Source organism: Bufo gargarizans, chromosome 2, assembly GCF_014858855.1.
Source record: "Bufo gargarizans isolate SCDJY-AF-19 chromosome 2, ASM1485885v1, whole genome shotgun sequence".
NCBI lineage: Eukaryota > Metazoa > Chordata > Amphibia > Anura > Bufonidae > Bufo > Bufo gargarizans.
This window is the reverse complement of record NC_058081.1, coordinates 154,453,264-154,477,018: the sequence shown is the minus strand read 5'-3', so window position 1 is coordinate 154,477,018 and position 23,755 is coordinate 154,453,264. Positions and strand designations below refer to the sequence as shown.

Here is a 23,755-nt window from a genome sequence, read left to right as displayed (position 1 = left end):
TTTTATATACACCATACTGTTAATCATCAGATCCATTTTTTCTACAGCATTTTAATGTGCTAGTGGGGATACATTACTGTGATGCCATAACGCCATCTAGTGGATTAGAAATATACATTCAGCTATATTTTAAGGGTAGAATTAGGTTTACGCTTCACAGAGTTGTTTTTGTTTTTTTTAGGTTTTGCAGCAGATTTTCCTGCAGGTTTTTCTGTCAAAGCCAGAAGTGGATTCATAGGGGTTTACACTTGACGGCTTTGGCTGAAAACCTGCAGGCGTAAAAAGCTGGTCTTAGTAAATGTGCCCCACTGTGTGAAACGTCCCTGCCGTTTCAGTTTGAAGAGTCGTCTTAGCATAGCGGTAACTGAGCATAGCTAAGGAGAACCTGTCTTTAGGGTTTCCTAAAACGTCCCAAGGCAAACCACACCTTCATAAAATGCCCCAAGGCACACCACACCTTCATAAAAAATGCCCCAAGGCCTCTTTCACACGGGCGTTGCGTGTGAGGGCCGGACAAGATGCGGGTGCGTTGCGGGAAAATGCGTGATTTTTCCACGTGAGTGCAAAGAGTTTTAATGCGTCTGAATAAAATCGGCATGTTTGGTACCCAGACCCGAACCCGGACTTCTTCACAGAAGTTCCGGTTTGGGTTAGGTGTGATGTAGATTTTATTATTTTACCATATAACATGGTTATAAGGGAAAATAATAGCATTTTTAATACAGAATGCTTAGTAAAATGTCCATTGAGGGGGTTAAAAATAATAAACAAATTTAACTCGCCTCATCCACTTGATGGTGTAGCGGATCGCCTCATCTTTCTACTTTCTTCAGAACTTGGCTAAAGGACCTTTGATGACGTCACTGCACTCATCACATGGTCGATCACATGGTCCATCACCATTGTAATGGACCATGTGGGGGGGGGGGGGGAGAGAGAGAGATGAAGACAACGGATATCTCTTTGGGAGGCTACCTCCGGTGCCCACCGAGACAACAAGTATGGGGGTGGGGGGAAAGCGAATCTAGACAGACAATGATGAAGTCTGAGTCAAACATGAGCTCAATGGGGAGTCGTGGAACCCCCAAGACACAACAGATCACTTCATTATTGTAGTATTGTCTGTGTCAATTACGGTATACTCTTTGTGGCATACTTTATTGCATGTCTTAGCAGATTTTGTATTGTCAAACTTTATTTTAACTTTGTATAATGAAAGAAAAGAAATAAAAAAAATATAGGGTATATAGGTATATACTGTATTTTTCACTCTATAAGACACCCTTTTTTCCCCTGAAGTCAGTGGAAATGTACACTGCCACCAATGTTATTAATGTAATAGAGGGAGGGGGGCCGGGGGAGGCCGCACACTGCCACCAATGTTATTAATGCAATAGAGGGAGGGAGGGGGGGCCGGGGGAGGCCGCACACTGGCCACCAATGATATTCAAACTGGGGAGAGGGGGGGGGGGGCCCTGCTGCCTGGCAGCCCCTGATCTCACTTACAGGGGGCTATGATACGCACAATTAACCCCTTCAGGTGTGGCACTAATAGAGCTCTATCAGGGTGAATAGGACCTCAAACTGTCCCTGCTGCTCTGTGCTTTATGCACAGGGCAGCAGGGAGCCGACTATGGCATCCAGGGCTTCAGTAGCGTCCTGCTGGGGCTCCGATCAGAAGCTGCCACTGCCACCAATGAGGGGGAGGGGAGAGGGGACCCTGTTGCCACTGCCACCAATGATTTTAATACTAGGGGGGTTGATGGGGGGAGGGGGCACTGCGCCACCAATGATTTTAATGGGGTGGGGGGTTGAGGGGGGGCACTGTGCCACCAATGATAATTACCCCATAATACAGGAAGCGGGTACTGGCAGCAGATCAGCGGCAGTTAACCTGCCACCTGTATTCAAAGTTAAATATCACCTTATATGGGTCCGGACTTTAAGTATTAGGCTACACAGAGCGACACCCAGAGATGTCCCAGCACCTACTATTATTCCTGGGCGCCGCTCCGTTCGCCCGCTGTGCCCCATTACTGTCTCCTGCTCTGTATGCTAATTATTATCGATGGGGAGGAGACATCAGCTTCTCTAGTGGGTGTTCCTTCTCCCTGAGCTGTAGCGCTGTCCAATCGCAGCGCAGGGAGAAGAACGCCCAGGAGAGAAGCTGATGTCTCCTCCCTATTGCTCCATAGTAATTAGCATATGGAGCAGGAGACAGTAATGGGGCACAGGCGCACAGCGGACGAACGGAACGGCGCCCAGGAATAATAGTAAGTGCTGGGACATCTCTGGGCGCCGCTCTGTGTAGCCTAATACTTAAAGTCTGGACCCAGGAAAAGTCCTTATCATTGGTGGCGCAGTAGGCAGCAGCGACACAGGGGGAGGGAGACACTGCTTCCTTCTCCCCTGTGCTGCTGAGAGAACATGAGCGCGCCGACAGCAGCGCGCTTATGTTCTGTGATACTAGGCTGCGCAGCCCAGTATCGAAAAAATGGGAATCCCAGTATCGTATCGATACAGAGACAAAAGTATTGATTGGGTATCGAAATTTCGATACCCGCAACGACCCTACTTCTAACAGGTCATGGAACTCCTGATGACGTCTAATAATTTAAAATACTGGATGCGTTATCCCATTGTTACAATGTTGTACTATAGACAATATAGGCTGCTGTTTATGACAGCCTGTATTCTCTCCATGCACAGGCTCTGCTGACAACTCATACAGGACACTATTGGGGGATTAGAAATAATTCCTATAATAACATTAAATAGAAATCATTATTGAACATGAAATTCTGTAAGGTCAAATACACACTTGCGTTCACTGCCCTGACCCAGTAGCTAAATATCTTGGCCAAGGCAGAATGGCTTGTTTCATATCACAGGGAACTAAGCATCCAGTTTACATTCCCTACTAACACCCCACTTCTGAGAGCTCTTTTGTGTGAGGCATCATTTACATCAGGCAATGCTTCTTGTGAAAAGCAAACCCAGAACTGGTGTGTGTTTTTATATGGCAGGGCAGCTGTAACCAACACCTCCAATCTCATCTCATTGATTGGACTCCAGTTGGCTGACACCTCACTCCAATTAGCTCTTGGAGATGTCATTAGTCTAGGGGTTCACATACTTTTCCCACCTGCACTGTGAATGTTTACATGGTGTGTTCAATAAAAACATGGTAACATTTGATTCTTTGTGTGTTATTAGTTTAAGCAGACTGTGATTGTCTATTGTTGTGACTTAGATGAAGATCAGATCACATTTTATGACCAATTTGTGCAGAAATCCATATCATTCCAAAGGGTTCACATACTTTTCTTGCAACTGTATGTAGAGGCCGGCGCAGGGCCTTATTAAGACCGGCGTCTAAAATGCCAGTCTTAATAAATGACCCCCTATGTATGTACAGTACAATCTGAAAGTTTTCAGACCCTTTGACTTTTCTCACATTTTGTTATGTTGCAGTCTTTTCTGAAATAAAATAAAAAAAAAATCAAGTTTGTTCCAATCATTCTGCACTCAGTACCCCATAATGACAAGGTGAGAACAGAATTTTCTAAATTTTTGCTAATTTATTCAAAAAATGAAAAGCTACAATTTGAAAAAATGAACATAAGTATTCATTGTCAGACCCTATGCTATGACACTTGAAGGTTAGCTCTGGAGCCCTCCCATTTATCTTCATCATAACTGAGATGTTTCTACACTTTGCCTGGAGTCCACCTTTTGGTAAATTCTGTTGATTGGACATGATTTGGAAAGACGCAGCCCTGTCTATATAAGGTGTCACAGCTCACAATGTATATCGGAGCATAAACCGAGACATGATGAGAAAAGAACTGCCTGTAGAGCTCAGAGTCAGGACTGTGAGGTACCGATCTTGAGAAAGGTACAAAAAATTCAGCACCACTGAAAGTTCCAAAGACCACCGTGGCCTCCATAATTTTTAAGTTAAAGAAGTTTGGAACAACCAGAACTATTCCTAGAGCTGGCCATGCCACCAAACTAAGTAATCAAGGGAGAAGGGCCTTGGTAACCAAGAACCCAATGGACACTTTGGCTGAGCTCCAAAGATACTATGTGCAGATTGGAGGAACTTCCAGAAGGTCAACCATCACTGCAGCACTCCACCAATCTTGGCTTTATGGCAACATGGCCATAAAGACACCTCTTAAGCCTCATTCACATGCCCATGCTCAAATCTGTGAGAAGGTGGTCAGTGATGCATCCGTGAAGGATCCGTGTTGAGTCCGTGTGTCCATTTTTTGCTGCCCGTGTGCCATCCGTGTTTCACTGACACTGAACAGCTGAAAAACTATTTTCAAAGCATCTCCTCCTAAAGATCTGTGAAACACAGATGCAACACGGATGACATCCGTGTTGCATTCGTGGTTTTCACGGACCCATAGACGTGATGGATCAGTGAACATGGACAAATTAGAGCATGCATCTGAGCTAAAAACAAACCCAGGGATCATGCTAAAACACTGATGTGTGAATACACTCATTAAAATGAATCGGAATGTGTGCTGTTGGTGGAGAACCAACAGAAAATCAGGCCTGTATTGTGGTTGCTGCCATTTTTATTTTCCTCTGCATGGACCAATGAGAATTTGCCTACTGCCTGTTTGGCTAGGCTTGGGCTAAACAGAAATCTTCGCCTCGTCGGATGATTAAAAATTTCTGTGTGGAAATGCGCCATTGCACTGAATGGTGGCAGTTCCCTAGAATCTGGGATTGCGGTTGCATCAGGTTGTTACTCGCTGCGATCCCATTCAGTTCAATGCCCGCACTGCTACACAGAGATAATTGGTCGTGTGACAGGAGTCATGGAGAAGATTGCTGTGTAGCCCAAGCCTAAGGGGTTAATGCTCAGTCCAGGTTCTGTCCATTCTACATTCAGATAGCCGCTGGACATGAACATTGCTCGTCTAAAGGTCTCTTAGATTCTGCTTCTTTTCAGAATTGTACCAGTCTGAGTCATAGAATTGTCTGTAGGTTAGATGCTAATGATCTGCTGTTTGCCCTACTAATTCTGTGTATACCAATGGCAAATCATTTCTCTTGCTCCACAACCTAACAATTATCAAGTTTATGCCAGTGCTTTTCTTCCTTCACGATGTGTCGGTGATTCGGATTGTCTGCTTTTACTTTCCGTCTGTCGTAACTTGATTTCCACATTGCACAAGCTGGTAAATTTCTCTTGGCACCTAAACCACGCAGTCTTTGTGAATGACGTAAATACTAAAATCATTCTGGGGCAGCATTCTGCTCAATAACAATATAATGATATCTCTTCCACCCAACCGCAGCATTTTAATTACTGTTTTGCAGTGTGCTCGCAGCAGTTGGCCTGATGCAACAGTTAAGTAGAAGAAACTGATATTTCACTTTGGCTGCAATTCCCTCAATGCTGTGCCCTGTAACTCGAAAATCTTAATTTGCCAGCCAGACTAGGCCTTGTAACAGGCACTCAAATAACATCTAAAACATGATTCTGAAGAACCAGCCGGGTACAGATTGCTGTGGAAATACTGTGGAGAGGGTGTCAGCAGTAAGTTTGTGTTGACGTCACTGATTATTTTGCCCTTCCTCTGATCCGTCACAACAATAACCCCAAAAAAACGGATCATGTCTGTGGAGCATCCGCCTTCACTCGGTCAGCATTTGGTCAGTAATCCATCAGTATTGCTAAAGCCCAAAAAAACAGGAGTGGATCGAAAACAGAGATGACACGTGAATAGAATATTTGCATGTCTTCTTTGTTTTGTACCCACTCCTGCTTTTGGCTAACATATCATAAGCCAATTCTGATGTAAAATAGGGACCATGTCATGAAGGCCTTACAGCTGTTACATAGAGAGGATTTGTTGTGCGTCTCATTTTTCCTTCCTTCTGACAGATCAACTAAATTATGTCAGCTGGGCGGAAAGGCAAAATAATGGCCCAGTCATGAAGTGGTGAGGGTGGGAACAGTATGGGGAGACCACAGAGTGGCCCAATGACAGAGTCTGGGGTTGGCAGCAGCATCAGGAGGAGTCCACAGGGTGGCACAATGACAGTGTGGAGGTGGCGGCAGCATCAGGAGGAGTCCACAGGGTGGCACAATGACAGTGTGGAGGTGGCAGCAGCAGTATCAGGAGGAAGCCACAGGGTGGCACAATGACAGTGTGGAGGTGGCAGCAGCAGTATCAGGAGGAAGCCACAGGGTGGCACAATGACAATGTGGAGGTGTCAGAAGCAGCATCAGGAGACCACCGAGTGGCAAGGTGACAGTGTGGAGGTGGCGCAGCATCAGGAGACCATAGAGTGGCAAGGTGACTGTGTGGAGGTGGCAGCAGCATCAGGAGACCATAGAGTGGCAAGGTGACATAGTGTGGAGGTGGCAGCAGCATCAGGAAACCACAGAGTGACCCGTGACATAGTGGGCAGGTGGGTGGCAATACCAGTACCAGCTGAAGATGGTGGGTGAAAGGAGGAGCACTTGGAATCAGATGTGTGGCATCAGGTGGGTGGCAGCATCAGAATAGTAGCTGAGGCAGGTAGCCAGAAGAAGCCGGTCTCTTTTGTCAGTGTTGGTGTGGCACCATGGATGATCTAGTCTGATGCATCAGGCATTGGTGGATGGAAATCCTGGCTTATCCACGCCTGATTCATCTTGACAAAGGTCAGTCTCTCCACATTTTGGTTGGACAGGTGAGTTCTTCTTGGGGTAACTATGGCCCCCGCCACACTAAACACCCGCTCTGATGCCACACTACTGGCCAGACAGGACAGCTTTTCCAGGGCAAACTCTGCCACTTGCGGCCACAAATCCAGTTTGGCTGCCCAGTAGTCCAGCGGATCTTCAATGTGGGGTGGAAGGGTACTGTCCAAGTACGCCACCACCTACGGGTTCAGGTCCTGATCCAGGTCTAGCTGCTGCTGCTGTTGAGTAGTTTCTTCACTAGGTGGGTGAAGAAAGCTGCTCATCGGCAACTCTAGACTCAAGTTGTTGCTGATGGCGCTGGAACTGCTCCTATCCCTCCACCCTGCTACAGCAGCCATGGCAGAGGAACTTGAGCACAGAGGGCCCCCCTGGTCAGACCTGCAAGAGGATGGACGATGGCGCAGATAGGCAGCGGCCAACTGACTACATAGGATGTCTCTATAGTAGTTTAGTTTGTCCTCACTCTCAGCGGGTGTAAAAAAAAAAAAAAAAAACATTTTAGACCGGTATCGAGGGGTCAACAAGGTGGAGAGCCAGAAGTCTTCCCTCTGCCGAATGCTGACAACTCTGCTGTCACTACGCAAGCAAGTGACCATGCATCGGGCCATTTGTGCAAATGACTCGGAGGGACTCCCTGCCTCCATCTCCACTGCATACTGCCACAGTGTGTCATCCTCTGCCTCATCGCCCTGTAGCTCCTCTGGCTGTTCCTGCTCCTCCTCTCTTGTCACCTGTGTAGAAAAACCACCCATTTCGCTACACATTGCTTGTGCTCCAATGTCCTCCTTCTCCTCCTCCAGTTCATGTGGCCGGGAGATCTAGGCACAACGTCTCCAGTTTCCTGACCAGCCATATTTACCAGCATCTGTTCCAGGATATGAAGCAGTGGAATGATGTTGTTCATCCCGTAGTCCTGGCAACTGACAAATAACGTGGCCTCCTCAAAGGGCCTGAGCAAACGGCAGGTGTCACGCATGAGCTGCCACTGGCTGACATAAAAGTTACATAGGGGAGTACTCCTGTCAGCTTGGATCATCAATAAATAGTTTATGGCCTTTCTCTGTTCGTTTAGTCGGTCAAACATATGGAGGGTAGTATTCCAACCGGTGGAAACGTCGCATGTCAGCCTATGTTAGGGAATGCCGTTCTGCTGCTGCAGGTCAAGGAGGTTGTGCTTTGCAGTGTACGAGTGGCTGAAGTACATGCAAAGTTTTCTGGCCATTTTTAGGATGTCTTGCAGATGGGTGGAAGACTTCAGGAACCGCTTGACAACCAGATTGAACATGTGTGCCATGCAGGGCGCATGGCTCAGCCCTCCTTGACGCCGCACCGACACCATGTTCTTCCCATTGTTGGTCACCATGGTTCCGATTTTGAGTTGTCGCGGAGAAAGCCAGGATTTGATTTCTTGATGAAGTACACAGAGCAGTTCCTCCCCTGTGTGACTCCGTTCGCCCAGGAAAACGAGGTGCAGAACAATGTGACACTTGCCGTGCCCTGCACATGTGGTACACTGAAGAGGCACTGTGAATTGTCCCTGATGTGGAGGCTGAGGACATGGTTGAGGATGAGTAGGCAGAGGCAGACATTGTAGCAGGACCAACGGCGCAAGAATGTGGAGGCGGAAGCGGCGTCACCTGGCCAAGTTGTAGCTTTGCAGGAATCACATTCACGCAGTGGGCTGTAAAGGACATGTTGTCACAACCAGACATCTGAGAAGCTCTGACAGATGCCTTTCAGAACCTCCTCCTTGAGCTTTCTTTGTTTTGCTTTTCAGTTCTTCATCTTGTTAGCCTCTCTCAGCTGTCATGTAGTTGGACTGATTGCATCCCTTTAAATTCCTCCCCATAATGCATTAGTGTGCGGTTTATACAACTTCCTGGAGTGTGTGTGCATGCTGATCCTATTTCCCAGTCTTCTACAAGATAAGTGTTACATTCATTTGTGATTTTCTGTTTGCTGGATCCCAGGTGACCCTGACTCCCTCAGTGTCTAGTGTAGGGAGCTGGTGGTCGTGTCCCCTCACTATTTTAGGGTGTTCAGGTGTTAGATAGTCGAGGTACGAGGATATGCGATCGTCCACCATTGGGGTGTTCGCATGGGCTGAGCAGTCAGGGAGAGTGCCAGGTCTTATGCAGGGGTCTCCCTTTTGTTCCTTAGTTTTGGATCCAGTGAGTCATACATTCATTTTGCATTGTCTTGTTACCTGTACACCTTCTGTGGCATTATAAACCGCCAAAACCGTCTCAAGCATGGATCCGGTTTCACTTTTGACTGAACGCTTTCAGGGTCTTTCATTGGAGGTAGCTGATCTCCGTAAGACTCTTTCTCAGTTTCTAGTGACCGGTTCAGCTTGCGTTCATGGAGTTTGTTCTGAGCCTAAGATCTCGCTCCCGGATACGTTCTCCGGGGGTAGTGAGAATTTTGTGCGTTTCAGAGAGGCCCCGCCGTTCAGTGGATGAATTCTTTTTAGCCCTGGGTCAGATATATGATGATCCGGATCGTGTTGCTTTGGCTGAGTCTAGACTACGTCTGTTATGCCAGGGTAAACAATCCGCAGAGATATATTGCTTAGAATTTCGGAGATGGGCAGCTGATACTGGTTGGAATGATGCTGCACTCCGAAGTCAATTTTGCCATGATCTTTCTGAGGGATTGAAAGATGCATTTGCTTTTCATGAGAGGCCTATCTCCTTGGACTCTGCTATGTCTCAGGCCGTTCGTATTGACAGGCGTCTTAGAGAGAGAGGAGAGATCTCTCCTTCCTGTCATACTCAGTCCCAGGACAGTGCAGCGGTCTCATTCTGTGTGCAGGGGTCTCAGTCGCTGTCAGCCCCTTCTGAGCAGGAGCCCATGCAGCTGGGGTTGATTGCCTCTGACAATAGAAGATTCATCCCGCATGGGAAGGTTTGTTTTTGTTGTGGCGGTATAAATCATTTGGCAAATGTTTGTCCCTCTAGGAGATTCAGGCAGTTTTCTGGGAGTAATAAAGAAACAAAAAGGGAAAAATCTCTTAAAAATGTTCCATCTGTTACTATTGGCAGGGTTGAGGAGGAAATTGAAGGTTTTCCGTTTGCTTGTAGTTCCCGTTTTGTCCTGCCTGTCAGGGTGGCGCTAGAGAGCAAGAACATTTTTTGTGAGATTTTTGTAGATAGTAAAGCAGCTGTCAATCTCATTGATAATCATTTTGCGATAACTCATGGTTTCCAGGTATGCACTTTGGGAATGGATATTCCTGTTTTTGCTATTGAGTCCGCTCCACTTTCTCAGAAATCATTAAAGGGCATAGTTCACAATATTCGTTTAATTGTGAGTGATGCTCATGTTGAGGATGTGTCATGTTTCGTCCTTAGCGGATTACCTACTCCTCTTGTGTTGGGGCTACCCTGGCTCACTAAACATAACCCCACCATTGATTGGCAAGCGAGGCAAATAAATGGTTGGAGTGACTTTTGCAGAGAGAATTGCCTCACGACATCTGTTTCTGAGGTTTCTACTAAGACTGTGCCACCTTTTCTCTCTGAATTTTCGGATGTCTTCTCTGAGAGTGGAGTTCAGGATTTGCCCCCGCACAGGGAGTACGATTGCCCTATTAATCTCATCCCAGGCGCCAAGCTGCCTAAATCTCGTTTATACAATCTTTCCCAACCTGAAAGGGTCGCTATGCGTGCTTATATCTCTGAGAGTCTGAGAAAAGGACACATACGACCCTCTAAGTCACCTGTTGCCGCTGGTTTTTTCTTTGTTAAGAAAAAAGATGGTTCTTTAAGACCTTGTCTGGATTTCAGGGAGCTGAACAGTATCACTATTCGTGACCCTTATCCGCTTCCTCTGATCCCGGACCTGTTTAACCAGATTGTTGGGGCTAAAGTCTTTTCCAAATTAGATCTAAGAGGGGCATACAACCTGGTCAGGGTCAGAGAAGGAGACGAATGGAAGACGGCCTTCAATACCCCTGAGGTCATTTTGAGAATTTGGATATGCCTTTTGGTTTGATGAATGCCCCAGCCGTTTTTCAGCATTTCGTGAACAGCATTTTTTATCATTTAATGGGAAAATTTGTATTAGTGTATTTGGATGACATTTTGATTTTTTTCTCCTGATTTCAAAACTCATAAGGAACATTTACGTCAGGTCTTGCTCATCCTGCGGGAGAATAAATTATATGCGAAACTGGAAAAATGTGTGTTTGCGGTTCCAGAAATTCAATTTCTGGGGTTTCTTCTCTCCGCTTCTGGTTTTCGCATGGACCCCGAGAAGGTCCGCGCTGTGCTTGAGTGGGAGCTTCCTGAGAATCAGAAGGCGCTGATGCGTTTTTTGGGCTTTGCCAATTATTACAGGAAGTTTATTTTGAATTATTCCTTTGTTGTTAAACCACTCACTGATATGACCAGAAAGGGGGTAGATTTTTCTTCCTGGTCGCTAGAGGCGCGTAAGGCCTTTTCTAATATCAAGGAGAGTTTTGCTTCCGCTCCCATCTTGGTACAACCTGATATTTCTCTACCCTTCATAGTTGAGGTTGATGCTTCTGAGGTGGGTGTGGGTGCGGTCTTGTCTCAGGGTTCCTCTCCTGCCAAATGGCGACCGTGTGCCTTTTTCTCGAAGAAACTCTCCTCCGCAGAGAGAAATTACGATGTCGGAGATAGGGAGTTGTTGGCCATCAAGTTGGCTTTTGAGGAATGGCGCCATTGGCTAGAGGGAGCCAGACACCCTATTACCGTGTTTACTGACCATAAAAATCTGGCCTACTTGGAGTCAGCCAAGCGTCTGAACCCAAGACAGGCCAGATGGTCTTTGTTCTTTTCAAGGTTTAATTTTGTTGTCACATTCCGCCCTGGGGTTAAGAATGTGAAGGCAGATGCCCTGTCACGTTGTTTTCCGGGAGGTGGGAATTTTGAAGACCCGGGTCCCATTTTGGCTGAAGGTGTGGTGGTCTCTGCTCTTTTTCCTGAATTGGAGGCAGAGGTGCAGGCAGCTCAGTCAGAGGCCCCTGATCTTTGTCCTCCTGGGAGGTTGTTTGTGCCTCTCGCTTTAAGACACAAGATTTTTAAAGAACACCACGATATGGTCCTTGCTGGGCACCTGGGGGCAAGAGCCACAGGGGATGTCATCGCTCGGAGATTCTGGTGGCCTGCGCTTGTAAGTCGGTTGAGGGTTTTGTGGCAGCCTGCGAGACTTGCGCTCGTGCCAAAGTCCCTAATTCACGGCCATCAGGTCCTTTCCTTCCCTTACCCATTCCTTCCTGTCCTTGGACACATCTGTCCATGGACTTCATAACGGACCTGCCTCGTTCCTCGGGGAAGACTGTGATTCTGGTGGTGGTGGACCGGTTTAGCAAAATGGTGCATTTCATCCCTTTTCCTGGTTTGCCAATGCTAAGACGCTGGCGCAGGCATTTATTGATCACATTGTCAAATTGCATGGTATTCCTTCAGACATAGTCTCTGATAGGGGCACGCAGTTTGTTTCCAGATTCTGGAAGGCTTTCTGTTCTCGCTTGGGGGTTCGGTTGTCTTTCTCTTCTGCTTTCCACCCGCAGTCGAATGGCCAGACAGAGCGCGTCAATCAGAATCTGGAGACATATCTGCGCTGTTTTGTGGCGGAGAATCAGGAGGATTGGTGTTCTTTTTTGTCTCTTGCTGAGTTTGCTTTAAATAACCGTCGTCAGGAGTCCTCTGATAAGTCACCATTTTTTGGTGCATATGGGTTTCATCCGCAGTTTGGGACTTTCTCGGGAGAGGGGTCTTCTGGTTTACCTGATGAGGACAGATTCTCCTCGTCTTTGTCATCTATTTGGCAAAAGATTCAGGATAATCTAAAGAGCATGAGTGAGAGATATAAGCGTGTGGCGGATAAGAGACGTGTGCCTGGTCCGGACCTGAATGTTGGTGATCTGGTGTGGTTGTCTACCAAGAATATCAAATTGAAGGTTCCTTCCTGAAAGTTGGGTCCTAAGTTTATTGGGCCTTACAAAATCCTGTCTGTCATCAATCCTGTTGCCTACCGTCTTGATCTTCCTCAGACTTGGAAGATCCATAATGTTTTTCATAAGTCCTTATTAAAACCTTATGTTCAACCCATTGTACCCTTGCCTTTGCCTCCTCCTCCGATTATGGTTGATGGGAATCTTGAATTTCAGGTCTCCAGGATTGTGGATTCTCGTGTTGTCCGCGGTTCTCTCCAGTACCTCGTTCATTGGGAGGGTTATGGTCCTGAGGAGAGGATGTGGGTCCCAGTGACGAACATTAAGGCCACTCATCTCATCAGGGCTTTCCTTAGGTCCCATCCTGAGAAGGTGGGCTCTGAGTGTCCGTAGTCCACTCGTAGAGGGAGGGGTACTGTCACAACCAGACATCTGAGAAGCTCTGACAGATGCCTTTCAGAACCTCCTCCTTGAGCTTTCTTTGTTTTGGTTTTCAGTTCATCTCGTTAGCGTCTCTCAGCTGTCATGTAGTTGGGCTGATTGCATCCCTTTAAATTCCTCCCCATAATGCATTAGTGTGCGGTTTATACAACTTCCTGGAGTGTGTGTGCATGCTGATCCTATTTCCCAGTCTTCTACAAGTTAAGTGTTACATTCATTTGTGATTTTCTGTTTGCTGGATCCCAGGTGACCCTGACTCCCTCCGTGTCTAGTGTAGGGAGCCGGTGGTCGTGTCCCCTTACTATTTTAGGGTGTTCAGGTGTTAGATAGTCGAGGTACGAGGATATGCGATCGTCCACCATTGGGGTGTTCGCATGGGCTGAGCAGTCAGGGAGAGTGCCAGATCTTATGCAGGGGTCTCCCTTTTGTTCCTTAGTTTTGGATCCAGTGAGTCATACATTCATTTTGCATTGTCTTGTTACCTGTACACCTTCCGTGACACATGTATTGTTCCTGACTGTAGTTACAGCTCCACACGTCGGCGCTGCCATGCACTTTGGCAATCGCAGACAGGCTCAAGGACTGGCCCACCTTCTGTTCTACATACGTGTGTAGGGCTGGTACTGCCTTTTTGGCAAAGAAATAACGGCTTGGGACTCTTCACCTCGGCTTGGCACAAGCCATCAGTTCTCTGAAAGGTGCAGAGTCCACCACTTGGAAAGTGAGGGACTGCAGCACCAGGAACTTGGCCAGGAGCACATTCAGCTTCTGCGCCGTTGTCTCTTGGCAATCGCTTTGGTGATCGATTGCTGACGGAATAACTGACGAGAAGTAGGAGCAGGAGCATCAGGACCTGCAGATGATGGGAAGGACAGACAGCTCCCTTCGCCTGAGGTGGTGGAGCAGTTTCTGCGGCAGGCTGGACCACCACATCGGAGCCACGGTTCTCCCAGGCCACTTTATGGTGACGCTGCATATGTTGACTCAGAGCCTTGGTGCCAACATTGGCACCCTGGCCACGCTTCACCTTCTGCCCACAGAGTCTACAAATGGCCATGTTCACCTTTTCCGGCGGCTTAACAAAAAATGACCACACTGCCGAGTAGGTGATTTAACCCCTAACACTCCGCAATGACTGACTTCTACCGCCGCTGCTACCATGAACCCCTGCACCACCACTTTCCGGGCAGGTAGGCGAAGCGGGTGGTCTACTCCCGAATTCCCACTGCTGCCACCCTGCTTACTTTGGGCCACGCTAGCGACTTGGCTCCACCGCTGCCTCACGGGCAAGCTGCCACCCTCTTCTCCCGATGATAATGAAGCCCCTAATTCACCCAGCTCCCAAGTGCGATCAGCTTCATCATCTTTATCATCGAGTACTGTCTGCACGTCACTGATGTCCACCTCAAAGGTCTCTGGGTCAGGAGCCTGACCACTTGCAACACCAGCTCCACGCCACTCTCCTCATCACTACTTGCCCGCCTACCGGAGGAAGCGGCGGATGTCTCCTCCACATCTTGGCTGGCCAGTAGCTGCTGACTGTCCTCTAGTAGTTCATCCTCGCCTTATAGTGGAGCTGAGCCCACAGCATATAATACTTCTCTGGCTGAGGGAACAGAAAGGGACAGAGGCAGGTTAAGGACGGGTGAGGGCACAGGGCCTGCTCCCGGGCCAAGCCAACCAAGGGTTGTGTCTGATGAACCCACCGACTCTTGGCTGGGGTGTCGGGTGTCTGATGTCAGTTGGGACAAAGTGGATGACTGAGTCGACCATTCAAGAACCGCTGGGTTGCTGGTCAAGATACGACTGCTAGGTGACACTGGGAGCTCAGGCCTCTCACTGCCACTCCTGGTGCCACGCCCCCTTACTCTGCCGCGACCTGTTCCTGCGCCAGAAACATTTAGGCCTCTGCCACTCCCCTGTGCAGGGCCTGGCACTTTTTTGTCTGACATACTGTTAGATCAAAAAAATAAAAAGGAAATTACAGACTTTTCTGGGGTTTTTTAATTTTCTCACTTCACCACACAACGGCTAATAAGCCCTTTTTTCCCACTAATACACGCCAAAAAGGGCTTTAGAACATATGACTGCACCGCTGAACAGCAAATAGGCCCTTACTTTTTTCCACTTATACACTCCACAAAAGGCTTTAGAACATAAAACTGCACAGCTGAATAGGAAATAATATATATTTTTGTGCCACTAATACATGCCAAAAAGGGCTGTAATTTTCTCACTTCACCACACAACGGCTAATAAGCCCTTTTTTCCCACTAATACAAGCCACTAGAACATAACTACAAGCCACTAGAACATAACTACACCGCACAGGGGCAAATAAGACGTAGAAATATTTCCTTGTAATAAACTCTGTTAAATGGCTGTATCCAAGGCCGGAGTCAGCACCCAGCATACCCGGACAAGTGACAGGGCCCACAGCACAGCTGCCAGAAGCAATGAGCGTTTCCATCAATACAGATGGAAGCACTCATTGCTGGAGCGCAAGTTGCTGCGGTCCTGTCACTCACAGCTCAGCATCCCACGCTCCTCCCCTTCTTTTGGCCAGCCCCTCTCTAAATGGTGAAGCAGGAAGACTTCTCGCTGTTCCACCATTCAGCCTGCAGGCACGGATCGCCCTGCCGTGCAGCCCGGTAATCTGCATAAGATTTTTTTCTTAATACAGAGGGGGCACAGAGGTTTTTATTACTGTGGAGGGGGCACAGAGGTCTTTATTACTGTGGAGGGGGCACAGAGGTCTTTATTACTGTGGAGGGGGCACAGAGGTCTTTATTACTGTGGAGGGGGAACAGAGGTCTTTATTACTGTGGAGGGGGAACAGAGGTCTTTATTACTGTGGAGGGGGAATAGAGGTGTCACTACCAGAGCTTTGAGGTCTTTATTACTGTGGAGGGGGCACAGAGGGCATTACTAATGTGAAGGGGGCACACAGCTCTGTGTCTCCACCCCTGTGATGATGTCACTTAGAGTTTGGAGGTGTTCTCACTGTTCTGTTTCTCCGCCCCTGTGATGAGGTCTTTACTCCCAGCTGTTCCTCCTGCGTTTGATTTCCCTGCCTTTAAATCACCCCTCCTCCTATTGCAGGGCGTGGATTATATTTCTCTTTTCAGTTGTAGCTCTGCCTTGAGTATCTTCACTTGTTAAGCTATTACTTCTCTGGACCTGTGTTCTGTTGCTGCAAGCACCCCGGATATTGCCAGCGGCCCTTGGATCCGTCTTCTCTGCGGCTGCAGCTCCATCAGCTAAGTGTGCAGACATTGTTGTGTTCCTGGTGATTTTCTGACTGGATCTGAGGTGGCCACGGTTCCCTCCATATTCTGAGCAGGGCATCGGTGGCCGTGCCCCTTCCACTAGTGTAGGGGTTACAGGGCTCATCAGTCTTAGGCACGCGGGCATGCCTCGTTCCACCACATGGATCCGGGCATGTGCTTTAGCAGCATAGGGAGAGTGTTGAGGGTCTGACAGGGGTCACCCTTTCTCTTCCCTAGTTTGGGTCCGGTCAGTAGCTCCTTTTACTGTGTATGCTCTTGTTACCCTTAAACAGCCGTGACAAGAGGTCTTTATTACTGTGGAGGGGGCACAGAGGTCTTTATTACTGTGGAGGGGGCACAGAGGTCTTTATTACTGTGGAGGGGGCACAGAGGTCTTTATTACTGGGGAGGGGGCACAGAGGTCTTTATTACTGTGGAGGGGGCACAGAGGTCTTTATTACTGTGGAGGGGGCACAGAGGTCTTTATTACTGTGGAGGGGGCACAGGTCTTTATTACTGTGGAGGGGGCACAGAGGTCTTTATTACTGTGGAGGGGGCACAGAGGTCTTTATTACTGTGGAGGGGGCACAGAGGTCTTTATTACTGAGGAGGGGGCACAGAGGTCTTTATTACTGAGGAGGGGGCACAGGTCTTTATTACTGTGGAGGGGGCACAGAGGGCATTACTAATGTGAAGGGGGCACAATGGGGATTATTACTGTGAAGGGGCACAGTGGGGATTATTACTGTGAAGGGGCACAGATAGGGCATTACAACTGTGAAGGGGGCACAGATAGGGCATTACAACTGTGAAGGGGGCACAGATAGGGCATTACAACTGTGATGGGGCACACATCTGTACAAATGTGTCACGGTATCCTGCTGCTGCGGAGCGCAGATCATGGGATCAGCCAGGTGACTGAGGCGAGGAGTTTTTTGTTTTGTTTTTTCACTTCCTGTGAAGGGGGCACATCTAGGCATAACTACTGTGAAGGGGGCACTGGGCACCTATCTTGGCATATCCACCATAAGAGGGCACATATCTTGGCTTATCTACTTTATTTTGGGATATCTACTGTGAAGGGGGCACATATTATGGCATATGTACTGTGAGGGGGCACATATCTTGGCATATGTACTGTGAGGGGGCACATATCTTGGCATATCTGCTGTGAGGGGGCACATATCTTGGCATATCTGCTGTGAGGGGGCACATATCTTGGCATATCTACTGTGAGGGGGGAAATATCTGTGAGTAGACCTGAGGAACTGAAACACTGTGTAGAAAATTAAAGTAGGCACATAAGGACTGATTCACATATATCCGCTCTGTAGCATGCTCTGTGTAAGGTATTTAATCTATAATACATGCAGTTTCATTGCTGTAAGCGCCGTGCAAAATGCCACAAAGGGGCCCACTGAGACTTTATCGCCCAAGGGCCCACATGAACCTGGATCCGGCCCTGGCTGTATCAAACAGCACTTGCACCCTAATAACCAGAACGGTTTGCTGGAATTAGAGCTGTATAATCGGAATTTTGATCCTCAGTCAGTGCAGCAAGGTGTTAATAGGATTGTTCCTATTACCCAGGCTGTAAACTCCCCTAGTGAACCCTGTTCTTCTACTGTGGAATGATTCCTCACTATCCTTTCCCTGAACTTCTATACAGCAAAATAAAAGTTTTTAAGTCTTTTCTCCCACTGTCCCTAGTGCCTGCTGACATCTCTCCCTGCACTAAGCACACTGGAAAATGGCTGAATCCAAGATGGCTGAGGCTATTTATAGGGCTATGACATCACAGGGCTGGCTGGCTGCTGATTGGCTGCATGCATGGCATTGTGGGTGACCCCTCATTCCCAGAGTTCTTTGCTCCATGTCCTAACACTTGCAGCAGCCATTTTGGGAAAAAATGTGATTTGTTACCACGAAGCGTGAGTACATTCGGTCAACTTTGATTCGCTCATCTCTAGCACAGATCAACCCAAAATAGCTTTTTCAAGATCTATTACTTCCTCAAATGACATTGTTCAAAGCTTCTAATCCAGTGTACCTTTCCGGTTTCTTACAAATTGGGGCGTATGAATACGACTGGGAATGTGATGCACATAATCCAAAACCCATAATGGGCCCATCATGATCTCACAGGTTATTTACTTCCACCCAGCATATCTTCATGTTTTCCACACAAAAAAAAGGGGTTGTCTGGGCTTTACCAAGTGATAGCCTATACGCAGGGTAGGTCTTCACTAGCTGATTGGCTGACGTCCGGGGTGTTGGACCTCCGCCAATCAGCTGTTTGGCTGTAGCTACATCACTGTCAGTTTGCACTGGACCTACACAGCTCCGTCAGCCTTGTAGTGGACAGCTGCGATGGAGCTACATCCAACTCAACTAGGGTGCAGATTGTCAGACCCCCACTGATCAGCTAGTAGTGGCCTATCTTGAGGATAGGCAATCGTGTAGTAAAACTTGGAAACCCCTTTAAGATGTGTCTGAGGTGCTCAAGTTAACCAGTACTCTTAGGTGACAACTATAGCCAAAATACCCAGCAATGACAGCTAAGGTACCAGCTACAGTTATTAACAGGAACACTACAGCATGTTATAGAGCAGGAGGAACTGAGCAGATTGATATATATTTTTGGGGGGGATATTCAGTATAAGTTGTATTAGGTTCATAAAGATTCCTGCTCATTCTGGGCTTTGAAGTCAAGGAGGCGGTCCTATCAGTGATTGACAGCTATCTCTGTATACACAGTCATAGAGAGAAGGCTGTCAATCACTGATGGGACCACCTTCTTGGAGTCAAAAGAGCAGGATTTTAAATGAATGAATTACAGGTTTTACTGAATCTTTTCCCATACAACTATATATCAACCTGCTCAGCTCCCCCTGTTCTATAAGTTGGTGCCTATAGATTATGCAAACAAGGCTACATTTAGGTGCCCCTGCGAGGCCTGGACCATATCAGCCAGTCTTGAGTGGGACTCGCAGACTCCTCCCTCCTCCCATTGCTAGCATGGTTTTGTTTCATGCTGGAGGTAACTGGTGAGTTGTGAGTCTGACCTTTTACGCTCCTGTAATTTGCTCACTGGCTCCTGGTATTGTCCATACGGCTCAGGTAGGTGAGTGTTAGGACCCGAGCTACTTGAGAAACCTTGGTGCGGTGCTCGGGCTCAGACATGTCCTCCTAGTAGGACATGTTGGCTAATCTCTCAATGTTATCATCAGTTTGAGGGCTTAGCAAGTCTGCAGAGTGTACCTGTCTTTGCTATTATTATAATGATCCTATAGCTTAACTTGCATTTTCATGGTGACAGATTCCCTTTAAGAATGCTGCTGATCACAAGAGGTTCTGCCCAAGAATATCTTACGAAATGCATGTCAAGAACAGCCTCCCAAAAAGGGTTAGCTCTGGCCCTTACGTAGAGCAGGCAAGTGTAGGCTAGCTACCACTAGGGGGAGCTTCCTGCATATTTGTTTTCTATTTTGCTCCCCTTCACTTCAGATATGTATGTGTGGAGCTCCCCATTGCATTGGTTTATGAAGAGCACAGAGTTTGTATGGGGGGAACCTTATTTATGCAAGAATCAGACGTGTGTTCATGTATTAAGTGAAACCTACACAGTTAGTATTACTTAATGACTGGGACTATGTAAACCTTAAAAATGCTGGGATTTTGGAGAAGTTCACCTGTCGTTTAGGGTTCCATAGTTTTTTCAGCAGATAGATGGTGCAATCCTCCAAAGCCTACTGACCGTTGTTCTAAAAATAAAAATCCATAAGGTGAGGCAGCACTTCAGAGTATAGTGAAAAAGTGATGGTTGTGCAGCGTTCAGTCCTTCTTAATGGGACCTTTCTCAAGTTTCAGAGAGGTCCTGTTGAGATGGACCGGAACATTGCACATGGGGGAATAAGTGCTGCCTCATCTGTTGTGCATTTGTGTATATTTATACATGTAATTTTCACTTTCACACTGAAATGTCTATTTTTCCAAAATCTGCAGGTTGCTGAGGCTGAAGGAAATGTTTGCCTCTAAATTTGGTTGTGAACCATTGTTTTACGCTCGGGCGCCTGGACGGGTCAACTTGATAGGTAATGTATAAAGTAATACATGATGACGATGCTGCAGAACATATCAATAAGCATAAGTAAAACTGCATAAGAAGCTACAGCTGCATCCCCCTCCTATCCCTCTCTCCTCAGTTTTGCTTGAAGATTACTTATGTAACTTCATACATGAAAATTCCAGAAGGAAGGCAACGTTTCAGGGGTGCTGCTTCAGAGAAGAAAACACATCACTGACTGCTAAATGAAATGATCAGTCTACCAAATTACCATTCTTTACTATAATTATGACAGTACATACAGTATTCTTACAATTCCTCCTGATCATCATTGTATGGACATCCCCTTCACTGAAATCCTGGATTTCTCTTCTATAATCTTCATACTGCTTTTTTGAAACTTTAAAGGGCTTCTGTCAGCAGATTTGTACCTATGACACTGGCTGACCTGTTACGTGTGCTTGGCAGCTGATGGCATCCGTGTTGGTCCCATGTTTATATGTGCCGCATTGCTGTGAATAGATGCAAATGAGCTTCTAGGAGCGACAAGGGTTTTACCATTATAACTAGAGACTCTGCTCTCTCTGCCTTTTGACAGAGACAGGTGTGATTACATTTACACTTTTCTCCTAGAGGCTCAATTCCTTTTTCTATCAAATTTTTTTATGCAAATAAGATTTTTGGTTTGCCATCGGCAGGACTTCTCCATTTGGCGCATCTGGCCTCTCTGGTGTCATCGCTGCTGGTTCTGATATCTCTGGTACTTTCAGTGATACAAAGGAGGATGCTCTGGGTGGCATTACTGGCGTAGCGATGGTACACCAAATCGAGGAGCCTGCCCATTGTGCACCGAAAACCTTATTTGGTTAAATAAATAGAAGAATTTTTCAGGTTTTAGGGGACTGGATTTTCACTAGAAAGGCAACATGTTTACTGTAAAACCAGTTATGGAGGTGACAGATCCCCTTTAATCTCTTGCATGTTTTATAAAATAGTAGAAAAGAAGAACATTTTAAAATTCTTTAAATACAATGTAATGTGAGGCTTGCCAATGTGAAATGATTTTTGCCTTGTGTTACAGGGGAGCACATTGACTACTGTGGATATGCTGTTCTTCCAATGGCTATTGAACAAGATATTTTAGCAGCTGTTCAGCCTGTCGACTCTCATGTTCTGCACTTGTCCAATACAAATCCATCTTATCTGTAAGTATTTTTCCTTCCATCATTATTTTATCGTATGCTAAAACTTGATCTCCATGATCTAAATCTGTTGGTTCCACTTTTTGTTTTTCTTGCATAGTACCTTATTTTTACATCAGAATTGCCCTGTGGAAATAAGTTATAGCTCATACATTACGAAAATCCTTATTCAAAACCTAAGAACTACCAAATAGTTCGATGTTTTTCTAAAAAAAAAATTCTTCCCGACTTGTAATCAGTTGAGGAGTTTAGTTCACCCTTTTTATGGTGAGGACATGCCTGTGCCTTTATTTGACAGAGCTATATGTGGGACTTCACAGCGATTTTCCTGTGGCAGAAGGAGTAGAGGGCTTGCAGAGAAGACATCAAAGGGCAGATTTATCAATATCTGTACACTATGCAAATCGGTCTCTGTTGCAGTATGCAACAAATTCTTCAAGAAAACTGATCTGGCCACAAATAACAGTGCCACATTCATAGTGTCCACCAAAATAAAATAAAAATGCCAATATAGCACTGTTCTTCCTCTGTAACCTGACACGCTCTAGCTCAAGTGATAATATTGTATAGTGCCGGCATGCAACAAGGACCTAGGGCAGGGATGGCTAACCTGTGGCTCTCCAGCTGTTGTGAAACTACGATTCCCACCATGCCCTGCTGTAGGCTGATAGCTGTAGGCAGTCTGGGAGTGGAGTTGTAGTTTTGCAACAGCTTGAGAGCCGCAGGTTGGCCATCCCTGACCTCCTAGGGCTTCCTTGCCCTAGCATTCCTCCTCATCTGTGTCCTTAAGTTAAAGTTGGCATTATTCCGGATGTCAACAGCAAATGGACTGCTTTCCGCATCTTTTGCGGCCTCATTCAAGTGAATGGGTCCGCATCCGAGCCTCAAAAAATGTGGATCGGATGCAGAGCAGAAATAGGTTTGTGTGCATGAGCCTTAGGAGAGATTATCATTGTGAAGTATCCTGGATCCTCTGCCCTCTTCACTTTCATCTCCTGGACTGAGCAGTTGTTTTTTATAGAACCACAGTCATTGTGATATTTGGCCCCTTTGTGTTTTTGGACTTTGCATTTAACGCTGTACCACATAGATGCCTAATAGGTAAAATAAGTTCTATAGGCTTAGAAAGTAGGTGCATCTGTGGTGTAGATGTACCAATGCTTGTAATTGGACTGAAAACTAGCTAAAGGACCGTGTCCAGAGAGTTGTGATCAGTGATTGGTCCCTGGTTATATGTGTTGTGCCCCAAGGTACAGCACTGGGTCCGATATTTTTTACCATAATAATGATGGTGAGGATGAGTTTTAGTACCGTTTGTACAGTATTTTTGCGGATGACACCAAGCAATATAGTCTAGTGCAGTCTAAGGTGAGAGATTAATCACATTTATTTTATAGCAGTGCAAGTCTGATTTTATCAGAACCATGAAATCGATATTAGCCTCCACCCCTACAGGTGGCGCTGATTTTGGGCCACATGAACACCACAGAAACCCGGCACTGACTGAAGTTGGACTCCCACTGTGAAGGCCAGGATCAGAGGAAACTCTGATAATGTCCATGCAACAGAGAGTTATTTATTAAAACCATCCAATGAAAAACATTAAAAAAAAAACTGCAATAAGGTAATAGAATGTTTTTAGTTTTTTTTTAAACTAGACAATCCTTTAAAAATTGGAAAAAAAATCTCGGTTTTATTTTTAATTCATACCCCCCAGCCCTACTATAACTTAATTAAAAACATACCTGGAATACCCCTTTAAGACCTCTGTGCACTTCTGAATTCCTGTTTTTAGACACAGCCTCTTATAAAGCTTAGCAATCATATGTTCCAATTTGAGGTGAAATTACGAATGATTAAATGATTGCCATGTATCCCATGTGTTGTGTTTTTCCTTTATGTTGATAATAGTTGTCTTATTACATTATTTTTAGCATTTTACAGACCGCAGCTAGTGTGTATTCATTTGCCCCAGGGCTAACCTCAGGCATATGGAGAATGAGCTAGTTTATTGCCAAGATCATCTTAATCCACAGACTGCAGAAATTCCAGTAATGTTCCAATTTAGTCTTTTGCTTTTCTCTGAATATCTCTTGATAGAGGGGGTTTATTGATTCAATAGGATGAGATAAGTGG

The 23,755-nt window shown here is 46.4% G+C and overlaps 1 protein-coding gene across 1 annotated transcript in view; it reads left to right on the top strand.

Moving 5' to 3' along the window:
- Positions 1-23,755, top strand: part of GALK2 (galactokinase 2) — a 260,803-nt gene that overhangs the window by 19,867 nt on the left and 217,181 nt on the right. The window contains exons 2-3 of the mRNA XM_044279616.1: positions 20,357-20,445; positions 21,499-21,622. Coding sequence (XP_044135551.1) covers positions 20,357-20,445; positions 21,499-21,622 — 213 coding nt within the window. The remainder of the gene's footprint in view (positions 1-20,356; positions 20,446-21,498; positions 21,623-23,755) is intronic.